The 23,401-nt window shown below is 39.6% G+C and overlaps 1 protein-coding gene across 2 annotated transcripts in view; it reads right to left on the bottom strand.

The window, feature by feature from the left end:
* The window catches only part of rab6ba (RAB6B, member RAS oncogene family a), a 67,341-nt gene that overhangs the window by 34,482 nt on the left and 9,458 nt on the right, over positions 1-23,401 (bottom strand). For both annotated transcript variants that reach the window (XM_061737580.1, XM_061737581.1), the window contains exon 2: positions 88-146. In XM_061737580.1, coding sequence (XP_061593564.1) covers positions 88-146 — 59 coding nt within the window. The remainder of the gene's footprint in view (positions 1-87; positions 147-23,401) is intronic.

The following is a 23,401-nucleotide window of genomic DNA, read 5'->3' as shown; positions in this document are numbered from 1 at the left end:
GGCCCACAGCCCATCGTGACTGATCAAAGCAGATGAAATCGATCATTAAAAGACAAGATCATCGTCTCTGGCTTCGGGAGCACCTACCTGATACGTGTTGTCAAAGCTGTCATACATGAACCGTGTGATCAGAGATGTTTTTCCAACTGCAAGACAAGAAGAGAAAGACAGAGCGTGTGAGATGATGGGCAGGAAACTCCACCCTCCTCCTTTCAGGCACTCAAACCTGAGAGCCAAACAGAGTTGTTGTTTGTGTCGTGAACATCAGGGCTGCCTCGGGAGCTCATTATTGTGAGGAGGTGACCGAGGGGGTCGGCCGTGGCATGGGGTCCAGATGTAATCACACTGCAGCTGTTGCTGCAAACGCTCTATAGAACCAAAACAAGTGCATTTACAACCAGCTTGTACTGAAAACAGGAGATGTGAAAAGATGCAGCAGAAGAAGTGGTTGTATAAAGTAAAACACCTTGACAATAAAAAACACTACTGCCTGAGGATTCAACATGTTTTTGCTACAATTACCAAGGAAACCTAATTCCAACACAAGAAATTGACTAAATTCACTCATGCACTTGAGACCAGGTTTCCAGGATGTTTGAGGCTTGTGTGTGATTCGTGCTTTTCCCACGGATATGGTTTGTGGGTTTGGTGCACTTCTGTGCAGCAGAATAATCCAAATGGAAGCAGAGCTGTAAGGCTGTTTAACTGTCTATCAAGTACATCCTTACTTGACCCCAAATAATCTGTTTATGTCAACATTATCATCATGATCTTTTTGTGATTGGGTCTGATGTGTAGCTTGTTAGAAAAACAAGTCCTCACTTCTCAGTCACTATGCGACTGATTGCCTGGAAAAAAGACATCAAATTTCATGTCAATTAGGGTGTGTTATGTCATCATCCGCCATTTAAAGAAAAGATGACTGTTAGACACGGCTGATTTAATGAAGGCTAAAGTTGAATCTTTTTAAATTATATTCTTCTCATGTCTAAGATGAACAAGAGGCAGTGGAGCAAAGCAAATACAGAAGCAGCAGGAATCAATCCCAGCCTCTTCTTGCTGCCATTTAGCAGTAGAGCAGATGGCTGACTGAGAGCTGGTGTATTATTCCTCTTTATCTCCAGAAGAATGCATCTGAAGTGCATCGGTTAAGTGCATCTAGTCGCCTGCATAATCCACTGTGCAAAAAGCAATGTGTTCACTGTACATAGCAGAAATTCCATATTTGTTGTTTTTGAATATTCGTGGAAATATCAATATCTTTCAAGTGAAATAAGTGATTTATAAGCGAATAATTGAAATGGGCATGGACAGGCTCACTAGATAAACATAATCCATCTTTTATTCACAATTCATCAAATGGGCGGTCAGTTGCATTTGCTCAGAGGAACAGATTTTTATCAGCCAGACTAATTGGTTCCCCCAGCTGGTAGGCACAATCTGATGTGCAGCTACTGATAATCCTAATTATTTTACTCTAGTTTAACAAAAACATTTAACTAACTAACTAACTAAAAGTTGATTTATCTGCAGCAAATTTTAATCACGAGCAGAAAGTATCTAAACAGAGTAAACAACAGTGTCTTTAGCTTAATCACTTCTCCAAAAATCGAAGACAATCCAGACTAATCCTTCAATGACAACCTGAATAGTCACTATTGGAAACTAGTTAGATGGCTATGCTTCATTTGAAGCTGATACCAGGACTGACGACCTGCTAGATACTTGAAGGTTCGTGCCTTTTCCACACACAAAAGCATTGCTTTTAAAATGTAATTGTTGGCCTTTCATCTGCATTTGAACACAAATTTAGGGCATTGACAACAACATCCTGTAAAATCTACCCTCAGCAAAACACAGAAATCCATAATATGATAGGCTACCTACAGTCAAGTTCAGAAGGAGAAGCGACGTATTGTATTTTTCAAATGTCAAGTTTCAAGTTTTATTGTCAGATATGCTATGTAGACATTCAGCAAAAATGAAATTACAGTTCTCTCTGACCCATGGTGCAGAGTACAAGTAATACAATAGAATAAAATAAGATAAAAAATAAAATAAACAGTCCACAATTAAAATGACATTGTGCTTGTATGCGTGTTTTGCTGCTTCAGCATGTTTTGCAATCAATATGGAAACAAAAGAACTGCCCCCCAAAAAAAAAACAATCAAAGGTGAACGGCAGCTTGTGCTACTGTGAAAGTGGGTTATGTAGCAAGAAAATAATCCCAAACATAAGGGCAGGTCCACAAATGTAGGGATGAAGACAAGGGTCAAAGGCCCAGACCTAAACCCCACGGAGATGCAGCATTTCATTTTTTGAAACTCTTGAATGTGGTGACATCTATGTAATTTTGCAAAAAACAATTAAGGTATTGGAAAATTACCTCCTTTAATAAATACAAGTACTATTCTCTACTATTTGTTATGAGGATATTGTTGTGTTTGTCTTCCTAATTTGTTGACACGGGCGAAAAGTAGTTTCACAACTGGAACAATAAAGTTCATCTTTTCTTCTTAACAAGCGTGGCTCATTGTTTCATAAGTCGGATGTTTCTAGACTCGCCGGTATTCTGTAAATCCAGGTTAATTACAACACCTCTGCTGCGTATCCGGTGATAACGCTATTTCACTCGAGGGCTCACAGAAGTAACAGGCGAATAATCCAAAACCCCTCACAGGGCCGGATTATCTTATTACAGTGGAAAAAGTGGAACACCAAGCTGGTGTGTTAGGATTTACACTCTCTGTAGGCTAGTTTAGAAAAGCTCTGTTAAGACAGTGTGACCACATTGTAAACACATCCCTTCCTCTCAGTTTCAGTATAAGGTCCCAAGTAAAACTGCTTCGGGGACCTCTGACCTCCTGCCCTTATCCCATGTTTATCTTTTAGTTAACTTAACAAGCCAATATGCCAAACATCCTCTGGGTCCATCATCTAAAAAACATGTAAGTTGCTTGTATTTTCTCAAGTGCAAACTAACTATGTTCAGCTTTTGAGTGAAAGTTGATCAGAAATATATTTTTTTATTCAATCAACAGCTGTCATATTTTATATGGAATGACTCATCATGAAACTCATTAGCTGCAACAAATGGCAATACAATATTGACTTGACAGTGATTTTATTGACTATTTTTCAGACTTAATCTGTATTATTAGCACACCACGCCTACACATCGGGGCTATGAGAGAGCAGAACATTAGGACGAAGAGTTTGATCTGACATCCTGGCTGCTGATTCATCCTGCCCGAGCACCGAGCAACGTGAGAGCAGAGTCTGTGCCTCTCTGTCGCTGCTGAACGCTGCTGAACGCCGCTGAACGCTGCTGAACGCCTCAGAAATCAGGGACAAACGCCACGTCCTCGTATCATCTTCTAATGCTGTATCTAGGAAACTGAATCATGATCAAATTCATAAGAAAAATTGACAGGGATGATGATCTGCTACATATTTTAATTTATCCTCTAAATATGCAGCATATAACAAGGATTAAGATGGACTTTGAATTACATAAGACAACATAGATACGACTCTAAAATTACTCATTTTATTTAAAAAAAAGGCTTAAATGGGTGTTAGTAAACACTTGATATAGTTCTGTACTTCTGGCTTTAACTTCTCCTAAGCCAGGGGTTGGCAACCAAAAATGTTTTAGATCCATATTGGACCAAAAACACAAAAAACAAATATATCTGGAGCTGCAAAAAATGAAAAGTCTTGTATAAGCCTTATAATGAAGAAAACACATGCTGCATGTTTCTATATTAGTTAGAACTGGGGGAAGATTTTTTTTCATTATGCACTTCGAGAAAAAAGTCAAAATGTCAAGAAAAAAGTCGAAATGTTGAGATTAAAAAGGAAAGGAAAAAGGAAGAGAAAAAGAGAAAAAAAGGAAAAAAAGACGAAATAAAGGAAAAAATAAGAAAAAAGAGCAAAAAAAGAAGAAAAAAATGGAAAAAAAGAGAAAAAAGGAAAAAAAAGAAAAAAGAAGGAAAAAAGGAAAAAAGAAAAAAAGGAAGAAAAAGGTCAAACATTTTTTGAAAAAGCTCCAGGGAGCCACTAGGGCGGCGCTAAAGAGCCGCATGCGGCTCTAGAGCCGCGGGTTGCCGAGCCCTGTCCTAAGCTTTTCATCATCTTTGCCTTTTAAGCTGACTCCGGTTTCAGGGATTCGAATGACAAAAGTAAAATCCAGAGGAGCAACAGAGATGACACAGCATCAACTCATTATCCAGGTTGTAGTACAGTTGTTTTGTTACAGGGGAATGAGACTGGAAAGAAAAACGAGGTAAAAGTTAATCTGCCAGACTACAAGTCATCACCAAACCTGAGGCAGATTTATCACGTCCAGAGTCAGAGTCATAAATAAAGCTGCATCAACTCCACGGATTTTGATCAAAGTCACACAACTTTCAGCTTGACCAGCTATGAGAGATGTTGCTGTAAACAAGAAATCCCGATTTCCCAACCCAACACACCTGTGCTGTGACGGCATGCCTCTGGAGTAGAGCTCTTAAATGAGTCAGAAAGACCCGGGAACTGTTTACTACCAACACTTCTCAGCGGTGTCGGCTCAAACGCGTCTTAATGCATTGTTGACTCAGCGCCTGCAGATCACAGTCAAATAATACCTTCTCTCCAGATACCTTCACCTTTCAGTGACACGATGAGCTGTTAGCTGAGAAATGTCAACCGACACTGATTAACACCTCATCCATTCAGCTTTCAGAGTGCTGAAACAATCAGGTTGCCTCTTCCAAACAGCATGAGAAAGCTGCCTACTGTAACTTGCCTGCTGGAAACATATTGGACAGAGATATTTTTTTTATTTGTTGTGATTCTCCATTCTGTCTTTATTGAGATTTTTTATCTCACTCAGCTCTTCTGCAGACCTATAGATGCAGACTGTGGTAACTTTCAGAGGAGTTTGTCTTCAGTGACATATATAGCCACAGTACGGGGTTAGAGAGGACAACTCCACCAGGTTACATAAGACATCTAAATGTTTAACGTACTGAGCGGCACTGAGTGGGAACCTGACGACACCATCTTCAATCTAAGCCAGCCGTTAGATGATGTCCAAATATTGGCAGAGAAGTAGACGACAACATTAGGCAGGACTCATTTTATGGGTTGACAGAAACTTCACTGGAAAGCCAATACATGTCTGGGATTTTTTTTTCTGTTATTAAACAAAATTAGAAATCACCTCTTTGTTCCACATACAGGACTGTCTCAGAAAATTAGAATATTGTGATAAAGTCCTTTATTTTCTGTAATGCAAAAATGTCATACATTCTGGATTCATTACAAATCAACTGAAACATTTCAAGCCTTTTATTATTTTAATATTGCTGATTATGGCTTACAGCTTAAGAAAACTCAAATATCCTATCTCAAAATATTAGAATATTCTGGGAATTTTAATCTTAAACTGTAAGCCATAATCAGCAATATTAAAATAATAAAAGGCTTGCAATATTTCAGTTGATTTGTAATGAATCCAGAATGTATGACATTTTAGTTTTTTTTAATTGCATTACAGAAAATAAAGAACTTTATCACAATATTCTAATTTTCTGAGACAGTCCATTCTTGTGAAAAAAGGACAGCATTAACCTCTGTTAGGGTTTTATCTACTGGGACATTAAAACATTATTATATAACACATTTATATGGATTTTAAATACAATTACAACATCAGATAACCACACATAAATTATATTTACACACAATTGTATACTACATGATTACTTTAACAAAAGCTAAGCCATAATAAGCAGAAGTGATGTGTGAAAAACTAAACAGATCTTTGCTGCTATCACAGGAATTAGGAGGGCAGCTCATAGCCAGGTGCCACTAATCAAATGCAATCAAATCAAATGATCAGCAGCAAGTGTGATCACCTCTGTAAAAGCACACGTTTCAACAGTTAACTGGTCTAGAGGATTCAGGTGCATTCACTGCCCAGGAGGAAAAACATCAGCAATGATGAGTTGTCGCTGCTACCCATCGATATGGAAGAGTTATAAGGCCATTTATAAGTAGTGATGGTATATGCAGACATGCAAAACCTTAGAAAATGGTTGAATATGAGCTGAAGAAAATATCCACTTGAAATTTGTAATTTAAGGTTATAATCGTCAAGCTTCAGTTCACTATATAACACTTTAAAATCCCTGTTAAATATTACTTTTTGAGGTAGACCAGCATTTGTTGCTGATGGTGCTTTTACAGATGATGGTACATGTTCATCGTGTTGCCTCAGGGGGCAGCAAAATACTGCAAAATATTCAGTTTTGAGCTGCATAAATAATTGGGGCCTTTGTCATTTTGTGATTTCAATTATAAAAATAAATATACATATATCAATTAATCTTTCAACAGAGAGGGTAGTTTCCTCTTCAATCAAATAACAGACCTACCCAACGTAATTAATACAATAGTACAGAAATTACGGTATTTTAAAACAAAGTAATTGGTGGTACAAGCAGACAAGCAGAATTCCAAATACAGCAACCTCTTTTAGTACTGTGTCAAGTGTGAAGAGTACTCAATACTTATGGCAAAAATATTCAGACTTGCCAAACTAAAAATGTCCTCTGGTGTCATCAAAGGCTAACTTTGGACTTTGCCTCATTGATATGTTGACATTCTCTTCAACTCTCAAGAATATCTTCAACAATCATGTGATGGTCTTGTAATGACCACAAACAACAGCAACAACACTAACTTTTCTATGTGGTAGGAAAGAAACAAAAAATATTAATGACAAAAAGGCAACAGCAAGATCTGACCTTCAGTCATTGTATGACGTTGTTACACCAGAGGTTTTAGTCTGAAAATCTTTATCCTACTCAGACCCCAAATGCACATCTAACAAGCACACTGACCTTGCAATGAAACCACACAACTAACAACTTTGCCGTAATCTTGCTGCATTTCATTCCCAGTCACAAGAATCCCCACAGACTGTATTCAGCCTTCACTGTTCTGAGAATGCACAATGTGGCGATGGTGCAAAACGACTTGCTATTAATACGACCAACTCTCCAGGAAAACCAGACTCGTGGAGGGGTGGCCATCTGGCCCGACCAGTTGGGGTAGGGTTAGTCGGCAGGTAGATCAAAGACTATTTAGTTGCACCGTTTCCAAAAAACGGTTGCAGGATACAACTAAATGGTCCGGGCCTGGAGATCTAAACGTCCTTTAAAACAGAAGTGTTGCTGCCACCACGATATTCAGAGAACACAGGCAGGATTTTTTTGTTTTAAATCATTGAAAATTTTAAACCATCTAATCTTATGCGGCTGACATCTTCGTCATTCTCAGCTCGTATCACTGTTGCCAATGTGGAGGCTTTTATTGAACTCTTTTATTGACTTTTTTAGAAGCTACACGCCTTACTCACGCTGGACTACAATAACCTCGGGACCTGCAGTAATTCAAAAACTGCACTCCAAGATGTGTGTTTGGTGCAGCACATTTCCCCAGGATACGTGAGCTCCGTTTCTGCTATATGATTTACAGACATTGATCCCTGGATGTGTCGTCAAGGCTTTGCATTTTCTGAAATGTGAAATTGTATCTTTGCTTTTCTGTTGTTTCTTTGCTTTTCTATTCTCTTTTTGGTTTTCTGGAGGTCGGTAGCCAAAAAAAGAAAGTTGATAATGTAGGATAGGCTTTTATAAGCAGTTTGCTTCAGCCTATGCCTTTTCAGTCATTGTTAAACACATGATTATTGGTTTTGTGTGAAATGTTAATGCTGTGCACAATGTTTTTTGGTGTTGTGTTGTTTTTGTGTTGTGTTGTCATGACTGAATAAACTTTATTCATTCATTCATTCAAAAAATAAACACCATTTATTTAACTTCAATTCAAAATATTTTATTAATCCCCAAAGGGGAAATTAATAAGCATAAACTTTGAGTATTGAGTTTTGAGCGTCTGATTACACACTCGACTTGACTTCAGTAACAACATGTGGCATTTTGGAAGGCGACAAAGCCAGAAAATGACTTACTGTATAGGCCTATATGCTTAAGTTGCCATGGTAACAGTAAATTGCATGGTACATGTAACAGGAGCATTCGTTGTATCAGGTTTTGAGCTTGAGGCAAAATAGAAAGTTTCTTACTGCATATGTCATCTTCCCATCATCGCTCCTCTGCTGCTCTGAGCTTCCTGGTTCTTTTAGGTCTCTGTGTGAACCTTAATGCTGACTAATATCTTTATTTTTATCTGCCAAAACATACGTATGCGGTGGATATGGGCTGAGGTCATCACACAAAACCACACGATCTGCTGCAGCTGCAATAATCAGGCCGGCAAAGAAGCAGAAAAGGCGACTAAAGGAATTAAAAGAAGAAGAAAAAAAAGGAGAGTTACTGAGGTGTGCATCCGCACGGGATTGGCAAGGCCTTGTTCACAATAGCATTTCCATCGGATCTCATTACAGCCAACAACGCTCAAAGTATCACCAGGGATTTGTAATGAATCTCTATAGCTCCAGTTAAACAAGAGACAGGAACGACACTGTAAGCCCAAACTGGTTTTACATACCACATAAAAACCCTGATATTTCAATAAACAGCCACAAATGAAAGAAAAATAAATTGCGACTGCAGTTTTACTGAACACCCTCTCACAACAATGTGTAAGTGGGAAATACTGTAGCTAATGGCGTTCTCTTCAAACAGAGTGCCTCCATATTTTTCACCTTAATTTCCTCACCTGCCTGAGCACCACTCACTGAACCCCGCAGCCAAAACTCCCTCTCAATCTGCTCTGTTTATCATGATCAGCCTCTCTGATCCAGAGGAACGGAGGACTCAGCCTCCCACTAACTGCTGCACCCAAGCTTTGGTTTATTCATTATTTTTAACTATAAAAGCTCATTAGAGCTTTACAGTCGCATCAGTGGCAGGTCCTCATTGACTACCTTTACATGCAGTCAAAATTCGGGTTATTGCTAATATTCCGGTTACTGAAACATTCAGAATATTCCGTTTACATGCGTGAGCAAACAGGGTTATCCCTGTATACATGGTAATTAATCATTTGGGATATCTGGATCAAACCAGCGACGCACGGAGAACGTGATGACGCAATTACCGTCATTTACGCTCCTTCTTCCTGTATCCAAATTCAAAACAAATGCTGCTTCACGCAACTTTTCGCTCACCTTCTTGTACATCTCACTATCCCGGTACTTTCTACCGTCTACAAATGCCAAAATGTTCATATCCTTAATTACATTTATGAAGTGATTAGTCTCCTCCTCACTCCAAAAGTGTGGCGTGGTCTTGAGTTGCCAAAAGCTTATATGAAACGATGTCTTTGTTTCTTCATTTTTACCCCCCCAAATGTTGAATATCTGTAGATAATTGATTGTTTCGTTTCATTTGCCTTTTGTTGTAAACCCTAAAGAATTTTGTTCAATAAAGTTTGAAAAGAAAAAAAACCTCCTGTTGTTGCTACCATATATGGCCAATTGGAGGCGTTTCTGAATGCAAATGACGCTAACCATGCACGAGCACGGCAGTTAAGAACAGGTGGGATTTATCATCACTGATGTGCGTACGACCGGTGTCCGCACGTTTGATAAATTCGGATTTTTTTGTACTTACACACATTCTAAATTTCATTCCTACGATAGAATTTAGAACTTTTTCTACGAACGGTTGATAAATGAGGCCCCAGGATTCCTTGCAAACAGAGAATGCGCAGAAAACAAATTCATGTTCCGTTTGATGGGGATATTCCGTTTGGCGTTTACATGACCGAATATTCGGGTTTTAAAAGGAGTAACCCAGGGCTCATATTTGGGTTTTTAAAAACCCCAATATGAGCAAATTCAAAGGGGTTATTGGTGTTTACATGGCCGTGCAAATTCGGGTTATTGCCAATATTTGGGTTTTAAAAGGGTTATTGACTGCATGGAAACGCAGTCAGTGATTTAAAAAGTTACTGAACAAACTCAGGATGCATCTTTGGAAAAGGCCCTTAAAGCAACTCTAAGTAAAACCTCTTTGGATCTCAGTTTTGAAAGATTGTGCTGATCTAGAAATGTCCAGGGGGAAGGAAGGGTATGGGAACCTCAAACCATCTCCTTCTGCTTTGCTGTATAAAGTGAATAATGTACTGAATTGTCCATTAAGCCCTGAGGGCGTACTCCAAGTAGCCAGGTAAAACCACTGCTGGTCACTTGGCAGTGAGAGCCATGGAATAGCCTTGAGGACTTGGCAGCCAATCAGAGCATGACAGTGCTGTCTGTAGGGCCCAAGCTCCCACTCACAAGGAGATGGATAAAAATAACAGTCTATTTCTTTCTTAGCACGACAACAAGATGAGAGGTAGCTCACTGCAGGCAGGAGGGTATATAATATTTATCAATGAATAAAAGGAACAGGGAAACATAAGTGGTTTTGGTAGTAATGCAGTGTGGAAGACGAACACCAAGATGTGGACAGCATAGAGAACAGTGGAAGAGATATAATGACTCTAATGACTAAGGTGATTCTTTGTACACTTGTTAATGCACTACAGGGTTGAAGGTCCCACAGCCAAACTGCAGGAGCCAGCTTTGTCATCACACCAGGGAATACTGTAACTCTCAAAGCAAACAATTCACTGGTTCCCATCTGTTCAATATGTTGTTTTGGTGTTTTAAAAATAACAATAATGATACAGAATTAAAGCCGCAAGAAGCGATGAACCGGCCCTGGCTTGCGTGCAAAATTTGGTGACTTTGGGGGCACGTTTAGGGGGGCAATAAGGCCCTCATTTCATCAGAAAAATAAAAAAAGAAGAAGAACGAGAACATCTCCTACGGATAAAATAGGGCCTTCTTCGCACTGTAAGTGCTCGGGCCCTAACTAGTGTATGTTCTTATTACATTTTAAGGAGGAAAAAAAACTTCCTGAACATTAATGGAAATATTATATTAACAGAGTATGGCACTGTCAGCCAGAATGATTCTCCTATATAATTCTCAGGAGCTCGGTCTGCATTGTTTGTATAGCTCAGGTATGGCTACCTGGCTAAAATGTCTGCGTGAGGGCATTCTGTACTGGGGTACGGCAGTACCCGGAGGGAACCCACACAAGCACGGGGAGAACATGCAAACTCCACACAGAAAGACTCCTGCCGGGTAAACATACACATTAATGCTTTTATTTATAGGTCTGTATCTGTATATAGTATTGCCAACTTGAGTTACTTGGTGTGTAATCTTTCACTGATTGAACTCTTAACTAAGTTAGAAGCTGATTTATAGCATTTTTGTGATTGATATACAACAGCTCTTTTCTCTAGCACTGTTGCTGATGTCTTTCCCTCTCTGCACCATGTTTACACACCAAAATGCATCGGACCAGCAAACTGCTAAAACAACTGCTTTTATACAGATGTGTGAATCTGCTGATGATTAGCAGCACCTGGCTGCAACTTACACCCATATGTGTACGTGTGTGTGTGTGTGTGTGTGTGTGTGTGTGTGTATATATATATATATATATATATATATATATATATATATATATATATATATATATATATATATATATATATATATATGTATATGTATATATAGACTTTGTTTGTTTTTTTTTGTAAATGGTGGCAAAATCTGAAGGTTATGTGGTCGGACCCACAACGATTAGATGTTTTCGTATTAACCTTTATTTATTCAGGAAAGTCCCATTGAGATACAATATCTCTTCTGCCAGGGAGTCCTGGTCAATTATGCTTTTAAATAAAAAACACATTTCTCCATAAAGAATGTTTTTATTTGAATTTCTTTTAGATTAGAATTTGGGCGGAGCACAAGTCCTCTCTGTTGCTAGGCAATACGGAACAGAAGCCCTGCATTGAGGTCATCCAAACAGCTGGCCTTCATGACATCATCAATGACCTCAGAGCTCCTACATATAAGGGCGGAATATCAGGTCTAAACCACATTACATCGTAGCGCAGCTGGAGAGAACATCTCTACAAAATCACTCTGGTCATCGGATCAATAAAACACAGGTTAGTTCAGTGGTCAAGAAAAGAAATTGTAAACTATCGTCCAAAGATGTCAACGCAGAAAAGAAACGTGTCAACTCAGGTTTTCGGTGAATCTAAAGAGAAAAAGACCGCCTCCAAAGCCACGTACGCAGAGATGGTTTCCAGAATTCTGAGGCCAGGAAAACACACGGCTGGCCGTCCACTTCTGCCGGCCAGCACCGGTAAAAACCCGGAGGACGCTGGTCTCAAACAAGACAGTTTGTCCACGACCTCACAGCCTGAGCTGCAGAAGGAAGTGGACAACAAGAACAAGATCTCAGACCTCCAACAACAAAACTCCATCCTGCAGAGGGAGATCCAGCATCTCAGGGAGTCCCTCCACCAGAAACCTCAAGATTCCTCCTCCAACGTTCATCAGCTACGAGAGGAAATCAGCCGAGAGAAGGAGGAGAAGGAGAAAGCTGAACGCTCGCTGGCACAGGAACAGGAAGAGACCGCCAAAGTAAAGGCCTCCCTGGTCTGCTGGCAGGCTCAGCTGGAGAACCAGCAGCAGGAGTCCCTCGGGGACAAAACCGATCTGAAACACCAGCTTGAGTATCTGAGGCGGCTGCTGAACTCCCAGAAGTCTCAGCTGGAGAAAGAAACCACTCTCCTGCTCGCAGAACTGGGGAAGAAGAAGAAGCTGCACGCAAATGTCAGCAGTCGGGTCGTGGAGCTGCAAGTAGTCGCCGATGCGGCGGTGGTCAGAGCTGAGGCAGCTGAGGCCCGCATCGCAGAGAAGGAGGAGGACGCCGGCCGAGCAAAGGCCGGTCTGGTCCAGGTGGAGGAGGAGATGAAACGGCAGAAACACCAGTGGGAGGAGGACAAACGCCGTCACGTGGACAAACAAGCAGAAACTTTCTCCAGGATGAAGAACCACGTGCTGGAAGCCCAGGAGGTCCTGGAAGGAGAGATGCAGCTCTGGGAGAGAGAAAAGTCCTGCATCTCTGAAACCATAAAGGCCCTGGAGGAGGATCTCCAGAAGCAGGAGGAGGAGAGGAGGGTGTCCGAGGAGAGCCTGCTGGACAGACTAAAGGCTCTGGAGGAATAGCTGGAGGACACAAGGAGACCCAGACCAAAGCCACGCCCATTAATGCAAACCATTAAATATCAAATTTTTCGCCAGTGTGCAAAATTTGGTGACTTTTGGGGCACGTTTAGGGGGGCAAAAAGGCCCTCCTTTCGTCGAAAAATAAAGAAGAAAAAAGAAAGAATTTCTACAGATACAATAGGGCCTTCGCACTTAACTGCAAAACTAATGAAACAGCAAAGGATACGTCTTCATAAAGTGTATTATTTCTAGCAGGATATACAAGTATTTGGGCAAAAACCCATTTCACTGATGTGAAAACCTCCAGTTTAGAAATAAAGCTTTCAAGATGTGATGTGATGCTTTCAACTTTCATTCAAGAGGTTACAACAAAATATTGCATATACCACTTTCTCATAATGTGGCTCCACCAAAAGTCAATCATTTAGAAGCAATTGACCAACTTCAGACTTCAGACAGAGTTTTAACAACCTCCAAAAACTTATACATGGTTTTGAGTCTCACTAGAAAGAAGTCTACGGTACGTAACTGAACAAATTTTTTTTCCACAAAATAATTAACTTGCTCTGTATCCCAACTGTTACAGGCGGCATGTTTATTTTGGCATCTTAAACTGCAGATGCTCCTCGTGTGCTTGTTGTTTCAAAGTTGCAGAGAGAGATAAATGATTATGCAGCTCGGAGATGGCTCGTCTTCAAGAAAATTAGGTTGAAATCTGTCACTGTGTATGTTTTCCATGGTTGACAAGAGAGACAATCCAAACACATTGTTCCTCCACCGGGCTGTCGTACGCATGCCTTAAGTGCTGGTCACTGACAGGTAGGTTTTCCCACCTGTAGCAGGATGCAACAATGTGGAGAATGTTAGAAACCTTCCCACCATAACATTTGGCTGGTTGTTCTGGTTCTAACACTTCTCTTAATACTTTTCATGCCTCCCCTCTCGTCAGTACACAGAAAACTAGGACTGGACAATGTGGCCAAAATTTACACCACAATATATTTCTTAATTTTGGTCAATACAATGTAAGTCCGATACCGATATGAATTATATGAAAACAACAGGAAAGGTGTCATGAATGCCCACAAAGGATACCTTTACACAAACCTAAATAATTAAATAGTTCAAATAAATCAATATGCATGGTTTATATAAAAAAGTGCAGCATAATACTGAAGAAATAGTGAGCGACAAGGCTAAAGACCCATCCTAGACTAGAAGGTAAAAGTTTTTGGAAGTACATACAAGCTGGTCTGCTTTATCTGGCTTCAAAATCACTATTTCTAGATGTTGCCACCAGGAGTAAAAACCCCCTCAGTGAGGAGAGAAGAGAGTGAACATTGTGAAGAAGTCCCAGAAAAACAAACAAACAAAAAAAAAAGGATTTTTGGTTGCCATTTACAATTGTATCTGTTCTCTGTATATACATACATACAGTACAGCAGAGTTCTGCCTCGAATGTGCATGAAATCATCTTAAAACTACATTCTGTCTAACAAAAATAAAGTTATATCTTTATATTTACCCCTGTCTCTTCTTCTTCTTTTACTTTTGCTTGTTGGTGCAAAGTGCATTCTGGGATGTGCTGCCGTCTCAAGTCTACACAAGCCTCCACCGGATGCTTTTTTCCTGTTCCTGCTCAGATTCTTGAGAATCAGAACAGAAATTCAGCTACAGATGACGACGTTTCACAAAAACGCAAGAAGACAAGAACACATGCAGACAAACTGGATCAAACAACAAAAACATGAGATTTCCACTTACTGCGATAGTATAAGGAATCTGTGGAGTATTGATTGATTTTGCATTGTATGCTTCATGGACTGCGGGAGGAAAAAAGACGCTACACAAATAAAAAAATACTTCCATTTACTTTCAAATTCAACAAAGGCTGAATCTCCTCTCTACATATTTTAAGCAGAAGCTTTAATGCAGCCTAATGAGACATTTGACTTTACTAAAAGAAGCAACATATCAGACAAAAAATAAAATAAAATACACACTAAGAACACGATATCTCAGACATGACATAAATGCAGATATATATGCTGCTGTGAAAGAAGCAAAAGTCTTCTGTTTAAGGTCAGAGAGCTGCGGCAAAGCCAACATGACGTTTTAATGTTTGAATTAGATCTAATTTTAAGAAGGCAGAGGGCAGCTGATGGTGATAAGAACAGAAACCCTTCAGAAACAAACAGGCCACTTATTTCACTTCCAGCCTTCCATTTATATATTTATTTCAGAAACTCTCATTGTTAGAGAAGATTAAAAAAAATGTGTTTAGATTAAACACTGCTTTCAAATGATTAACTGTGGATTGAAAAAGTGTATTAGCTAACTGATAATATACAGAGTTTATAAGTAAATGGTATGAGTTGGAACCGTATTTGTAAAATTAATTGCACGATGTGAATAAATAATTACTCACCGTCCCTGGTTGTGGCCAGGCATTCATGACGGCACATCAGATATACTGGACTAATACTGACCAAAGGATCCCAGTGGAAACAATGTTGTAAGACTTTGTTTTGATCAATAACTATGACAGTGGAAATACTTTGTATCACAACTCAATGCTAATACAGGAGTTTATTAAACTGCTAAACTCAGAATGAGTTTATATTTAGCGCTGCAAGTCATTAAAAGGTAAGACTATCGGGCCGCTCGGTGGCGCAGTGGGTTAAGCAGCGGCTCATATGCTGAGGCTACAGTCCTCCTCCTGCAGCGGTTGCAGGTTCAAGTCCCGGCCTGCGCACCTTTGCTGCGTGTCTCCCCCGTTCTCTCTCTCTACCCCTTTCCGGTCTGCATCTCCAATGAAGGGCCACTAGAGCCCAAAAAAATCTAAAAAAAAAAAAGTAAGACTATCGACATTTGCACAGCGATGTGATAGAGTAAGACCATCACTAGTGTATACACATACACACACATACACACACACACATACACACACACACACACACACACACACACCCTGATGTCTGGGTAAACTGGAACTCATCCATCCACGTCACGCTAGGACTGTGGGATTAATCGATTTTAAATCTAAATCGGATTTATTAATCAAGACGATGTTAAAAAAAGGAAAATCGGAAAATGGATTTTCCTTTTTTGCAGCTGGCTGCATTACAGACAGAGCTCGTCTAGTCATCTTTGTTTGGTGAAGAAAATTGTAAATGTTGTCACTTTACTAAACTCAAGGAGGATTTACAGTATCTTTTCACTTCATTCCCAATAGGGAAATTTGTTTGCTATTTTTCTTTAAAAATAAAGATAAAATATTTGAAAAAATTTATTCCATTGTCTTTGTAGTTTTACCAAAAAAATTGAAATTGAAAATCGGGTTTTCAGAGAAAAAAATCTGGATTTTATTTTTGTCCAAAATCGCCCAGCCCTATGTCGCGCTATAGTGTAATAAAACATACATTTACATATCACTTCATTCAGGGGAACGGATCTTGATTCACTCGGAAAGGTTCTGTCATGTAAGCTGCATATGATTTTTATTTATTTAATTATGCTTTGAATATTTCATGATATAACTGATGTCGTGTGTGAAATATTGTATTATTTAGTAAAAGTCATTGAGAAGATAAAGTATTTAATTATGGATAAAAGATGGATTTATTGTTAATTGAAATGTCAGCCGCAGTAGGAGGAGCTTAGTGGTCAAAAGAAGGTGACCTGGTGCTGTCGAGTCTTTTTTAGGATAACGACGAGTACAGCAGGTATTGACAATAGAGATGCAGACGATTGTAGATGAGAATATTTTGTATTCTGAATTATTGAGGAAGTCTTTATTGATTGCTTGTTTTTTTCCTTCACTTATCTTAATAACAGTTTTTTGTTTGTTTGTTTGTTTGTTGGTTTGGTCATTTTCCATCGTGCACTTTGGGAGGCCGGCAATAAACGCAGCATCACCACAGATTTTGGCTACACCTGGTTGTTCCTTCTGTGTCTGGCAAGAACCCCGTGACAAGCACACGTCCAAACCAAACTCATTTTAAATGTCATCACTAAATATGCTCCATATCAAATAAACTCAGGTAAAAACAAGTATACATCCATCCATCCGGAGACATTTATACCATTAAAGAGAGAAAAATCCACAATGGTCACAGAATTACCTTCAAAATGACTAAAGTAATAAAACATAAATTGCTGAACATCGACTAATGAGAAATGCTTTTGAATTGTGGTTCAACAAACTAATGAAAGTGGCCTGGACTAAAAGATCAAACCCTCAACTTAAAAGCTAAAAATCTGCTACAGGTTGGGTGAAATCTAATCAAAGAACATCAGCAGCAGAACTCAGAGCAATGTTTAAAAGTCAAAGTAAGAGCTTTTTCACACATGCACTGCAAAGAGACTTCAAGCCACTGGGACGACGCAGCTGTGCAGCCTGGAGAAAAGCATTAATCAATGAGGCTAATTGGAGGCGGGAAGAAAAGCTGCTGCAATTTACTATCAAGAATAAAGACTAGATCGTGAAGGGACGGAAAAAGGTCATGTGGTCCGATGAGTCCACATTCCTGAGTGAAGGAAACATTAATACAAAGTAAAAAGAGCAAAAGATGAAGAGATGCACCATAGGGCTGGGCGATATGGCAAAAAAAGTGATCACGATTTTTTTTCCCATATTGAATGATCTCGATTTTTAATCACGATTTTTTTAAATCAGAAGATCCCCCCTCCCTTCTGGAATAAAATAGAAAGAAACCAGAGATTAGTTGTTTTTTTATTAACAAATAAAGCAAATAGCATGTTTTAACAAGAATCCAGAATGCTACCAGTGGTTCCACCGAAAAAACTAGGGATGCACCAAAATGAAAATTTGAGGCCGAAACTGAAGCGGAATAAAATTTAAAGACTTGGCTGAATACTGAGTACTGAATAGCCTACGGAATGCAGTTGTTCACAGTTTTTCATTTATTTTGCCATTTTTTTCACAATTGCATAGATAAAATTGCAATGACATTATTAAAAACAAAAACAGTAAACTAATATGAGTTGAGCCACTGTCAAGCAGCTGGCGATGCGGTTGCTTAAATTGACCAACAGGTGGCTCTCTAACATCAGATTGTTTACTGTGCGTGACTCTGACGCTGGTTGGTAATTAAGGAGTTAAAACTCACTCGCCACTTACAGGACTCAGTAGCCAGCAGAAACGGCAGTTTTATTACATTTATTAACTGTAGTACCGCTATTATGAGAGGTTATTTTTCACAGTATTAGCCTATAGGGACTTAAGGCTGATTTATGGTCCAGCGTTACACCAACGCAGAGCCTAAGGCGTCATCATGCTGAGCTCTGCTTGTTGCCTCCGCGCTCCGACACAATCACTCCGCTGAGCGCGCACACACGCACGCACGCACACACACACCCATGTCGGGGCCGCGGAGTTTCTGAAGTCGGCGGTGATGAGTAATTTCTGGTACAAGCAGAGCGAATCACAACTTTAATGAGTGCGGTTCGAATACACAATACATCCATCACGAAGGGCATTTTGTGAATCCATCACACCCTCCTCCTGTACGCTCGGAAGAAGTTGTCCGGCGAAATAAATAAATAAATAACCGCTAACCGTGAGTCCCGGTCGGCTCGAAGCTAAGCTAACGCTAGCCTGCGGTTGTTGTCTTGTAGTTTTATTCTCTCTGGTCACGCTTGCTCCCACCAGTGCAGGGGAGGCATTCATTCATTCATTCATTCATTCAATTTTATTTATATAGCGTCTAATACAACAGAGTTGTCTCTAGACGCTTTACAGAGACCCATACCCAGAACATGACCCCCGAGCAGTTATTACACGAGGCAGATGTGACTACTTTACTGCCTATGGTCATGCAACTTGCCGCGGCATGTCATGCATGATCAATTAATGCAGACAGCGCGGTGCCAGGAAAGCGGGTAGTGATTGGTTGTCGTGCACTTTGCTGCAGCATGTTTTGCACGTGATCGAGAAAGTAGACCCACAGCTGATCACCGTGATCGAACTTAATTTGATCGCGATCACAAATCGAGATCGTATAATCGCCCAGCCCTAATGCACCAATCATACCTTGTGTCTTTCTTGCAAGCATGATGGTGATGTGATGATCTGGGGTTTCTTCAGTAGGTCAAGTATAATTTTAATTATATTTATGCTTTTCCATTGCAGCAACCCAGTTGAGCCGACTACGTCACCTACACCGTCGCTGGTCTTTATACTTCTGTGTTTACATCGCTCTGTAATTACACCCCCGACCACTAGGGTCCACTAGGTGGTTTACATCGGTGGGGAGGCTCTGCGTCACCACGCCATCAATTAGACGGAGAAGCATAAATTAGGATTAAATTTATAAACTCAAAAAAATTAGGTCAGCTGAATGGATTGAATGACCAGATTTTCTGTCAATTCTTACATTTTAATATCTTGACAGAATAATTGTCTATTGGTCTGATTCTCCCATGAAGCACACTAGAACCTCATGCAACCAGAAATTAGTGCAACTGCTGTGACATCGCATAACCTTATCTAAACAAAACCATAACAAATCAACACCAAAATCCAAGCTAAAGATGATCCTTCACAACATTGTTGAAGCGTATGGCAAATTTTGGGCACATTTCAGACAATGTAGTTCTTCAAGCAAATATGAATCAAATGAATCACCATAAATTGACATTTAATGCTCAGAACCTTTAAAGAAACTAGAAACATGAATCCCTATGTGTAAGTATGTGCATCATTAATATACTCACAGACACAATTCCCAATTTAAACTGCATCAACCTGGGCTTTTTTTGTTTTATTTTTTCTACACTTAAGACATTAACTTCCCAAACAACAATCAATCTCTAAGTTATAAAGCAACTGGAAACAAGGCAAAATAGGAATCCCACTGGAGAGTTCCTGGTCCTTTTTCTTGATCTTAGAAAACAGCCAGAACCCATAAATAGTGCCTAAAAATACAAAAGAAATTAAATTAATTAAATTCAATCAGTGTATGATTACCGTACCTGTTTTAACTAGTCTCAGTTTTAATTTAGTTAAAACCTTGAGTTCTGAACTAATTAAAGGAAACTGTGGCTCTGAGTTTACCTGCTGCCTTCTCAAACTGGCACCCAAAAAAACCACAACAAAGCCATCCTATTAATCTTCTTTAAGGCTTGAATTTTTCTAAATGTCTTACGACCAACTCATCTGTGTTATATATAACTAACGAGATAATCCAGTATAATGACTGAGCGATGGATGGATGGACATTTACATTGGTATCAGACCAACAGACTCTAAAAAAAAAAAAAAAACTTTAAATACTGAGCCGGGAAAAACAAATGCTGACTCTAGACTGATGTTCTTCTACGAAATACTGTATTACCGTGTTTCATTTTCCAAAGAAAACAAAGATAACAAAGACAAAGAAGAACCAGGACAGGAAGAGCTCCATCAAAAGGCTGCAGATGACAGAAATGACAAGAAAACCAATGTAATGTTACTAAGAATAGCTGTCCCTGAAAACACAGAAATTACAAACACTATAAGCATTACAAGCATCAGACTGGCACTGCTCTGCTGCCATCCCACAGCATCTGCCACCTGTTTCTCTGCAAGTCATCCGCTAGTGATTCATTTCCTTGCCCACCGAGTTAGATCAAACAGTAGCTCCTATGTTAAACCGGAGAGATGAATATTCAGCGTGCCTCCGCTCCGTAAATCCCCACAGCACTGTTTGCTTGTTGCTTACACCAACGAGACAAAAACATGTTACAGTCACATCTACCTCGTTAAATATTCAAGAGTTGTATTATTAACAAGAGCATACTCCCAAAAAATCAGAAAGAGCCACCATTTCAGAGAGAAGAGAAGAAAATCCCGTTGATCTGAGGCAGGTTTGAGCAGCCACATGAGGTCTGAACCTGGGAGCTGCAGGAAGGGTAACACCCCAAGCAGCCCTGCTGAACTCAGCCAAGTGTCACGCCCCAAGCTGTGTAAATGACAGCCGTCCTCCACAGCACGGATTTTATTCACGAAGCAACAGGGATTATCATTTATGATTCAAAAGATCCCACATTATACGAGATCCATTACTAAAAGGTACACAATTCAGAAAGAACAGAGTGGAAAAAAACTGTTTCTCCAGCTGAATAGTGAGTAACACTTTTGTATTAAAGCAGCTCCAACACTCATTATTTTATTCCTGCCCTTTGTAAACCTGCACCGTCAGATACCGCCTCGCAGGCAGGCGGAACTGAATCAGACAGCTTCTCCACATCGCTGCATGGGCAGCAGACAGATTTGCTTTGTTCTGCGCACAGTTCATAAGTGAGGCTGCGCTTTCCCATGAGCCTGTGAGAACACACCCACTCATCTGTGCATCGCGCGTATGAACCCGTCAGCGCTATGACTGGTATCACTTAACAGAAATGTGCTGCAGCAGAAGCATCAGATGCACATTGAGGTCCCTGTTTTATTTGATTAGGAGGACTGGAGCTGGGTTCAGGGTCTGTTGTGCCGTGATTGTCCCCCCTTCTACTCTCATATTTGGATCCTATTCATCCTTGACATTATGTGTAATTTCTGACAGTTTTCTTGAATGCAGCAAGGCCAGGCTTTGAAAGTATTTGACTTCCAGCCTTGAACAAGCAAGTTTGACGCGTTTTTAGGTACTCTGAGGCTCCACACTGCAGTGCAGCTCAAAGATTAAAGATTAAAAATGCATGCTAACAGGAAAGTTACTTACATATTTTGTTTCACCATATTAAAAAGGATGGTATTATCTATTACCAATTTATACATCTTATCCAGCATGTATGAATTTTGAGGCTTCCAAATCAAATGCTTCCTCTTTTTTGGGTGCAGAGCCTGCTCTTGCTTTGCTTGTGCAAGCGAGGCGCCTGCAACACTTCCGGGTCCCGGGGAACCAAGTGAGCAACACAGCGCAGTCATGAAACCAGAAGCTTGCACACATTTCTTTTTATGGCTTAATAACTAGGCTATGTTGACAGATTTCAAGGACTGACCTAGAAAAGAAAGAAAAAAAAGACTCATGCAGCTTTACTTAACCTGCTGAACTTTCTGTTTTGTTGTACAAAGCAATTATGATTCATTTTGTAATCACACTTTGTGTTCAAGCAGTTTTTACTTTAATCAATTTTAAATTGATTTCAACCCGTAATTTGCCTTTAAATGACACATCCAGTCCACTTTGACTGTGTTATGCACCCCATGTTTTATCTTCAAGTACAAATGGGTCTGGGTTCTTACGGGTTAAATAAGTGCTCAACTATAGGGTTCATACACTTCTCAAACACTTTCAAAGTCCGTCTTAAATCTTGACAAGCGCTTTACTAGAGCTGCACAAAATTACACATTTAGTTGAATGTATGTGATCAAAACAAATATTTCACTCATCACATTAAAAAGCAATATGATGTAAAGAACCAAAATTTTCTTTTCTAATAGCAGAAAGTTAAAAAATGAAGGAAAATAGATACACTTAATATTAAGACTGTCCTTTGTAATCACCAAATCATTTTCTCACAATGAGGAATCCAGCCTGGCAGGTTTTTGTACTTATTAGAGTTTAATATGGGAATAATGCGATTACTAGAATAATTACACATAATCTGAAGTATAGTAAAACAAGACCAGATGGTAAACTCTCATTTGTACTTTAGTGGAGAAATATTCTGCAAACTGAGTTTGCAAATAAAGTTTTATGGAAAACTGTACTGTAGGTCCAGATTAAAAATTACAACATAAATCCAGTGAATTCCCATCTCATGATGATTATAAAGATTTATTTTGTCATTATCCACAAGTAAAATGCCAAACCTCGTAAAGCAACACTGCCACTCGTGCATCTCGTGCACATTTCACTGATTATTGAGGAGTGACCTTTCAGCCCGGTCTGAAAAGCTGCATGTCCTTTCTGCTGCTGCTGGATTTGGACCTTTTATTTGGTCCAGTATCGGTGCCCATTTGGCTTGAAACAACGGCGTTGTCATCCTGCTCTGCGTCTTCGCTGAAGCGCTCACACGTGAAAACAGACCAGCAGATCAATTTTGGCGCCCCTAGCTATTTTATTTCTCCTCTCATTCTTGGGGCAGAAATGGTTACGATGTCAAGCATTTTCTTAACCCTGAAAATATGACACAACCTAAGTGTGAAGTATTTTAAGTATTTCGAGCACCCGTACAAACCCTGTAAAAACCCATTGGTACTGTCAGTACTTTGCAACCCACTTTCTCCTATTTTAATTTTGTATTTAATTTTATCCAGCAATTGTTAAATTTAGACCACAATAGAAAATGTATCTATC

The sequence above is a fragment of the Cololabis saira genome, chromosome 13 (assembly GCF_033807715.1).
Source record: "Cololabis saira isolate AMF1-May2022 chromosome 13, fColSai1.1, whole genome shotgun sequence".
Lineage (NCBI taxonomy): Eukaryota > Metazoa > Chordata > Actinopteri > Beloniformes > Belonidae > Cololabis > Cololabis saira.
The sequence above is the reverse complement of the archived record's forward strand: the minus strand, read 5'-3'. Positions and strand labels throughout refer to the sequence as shown.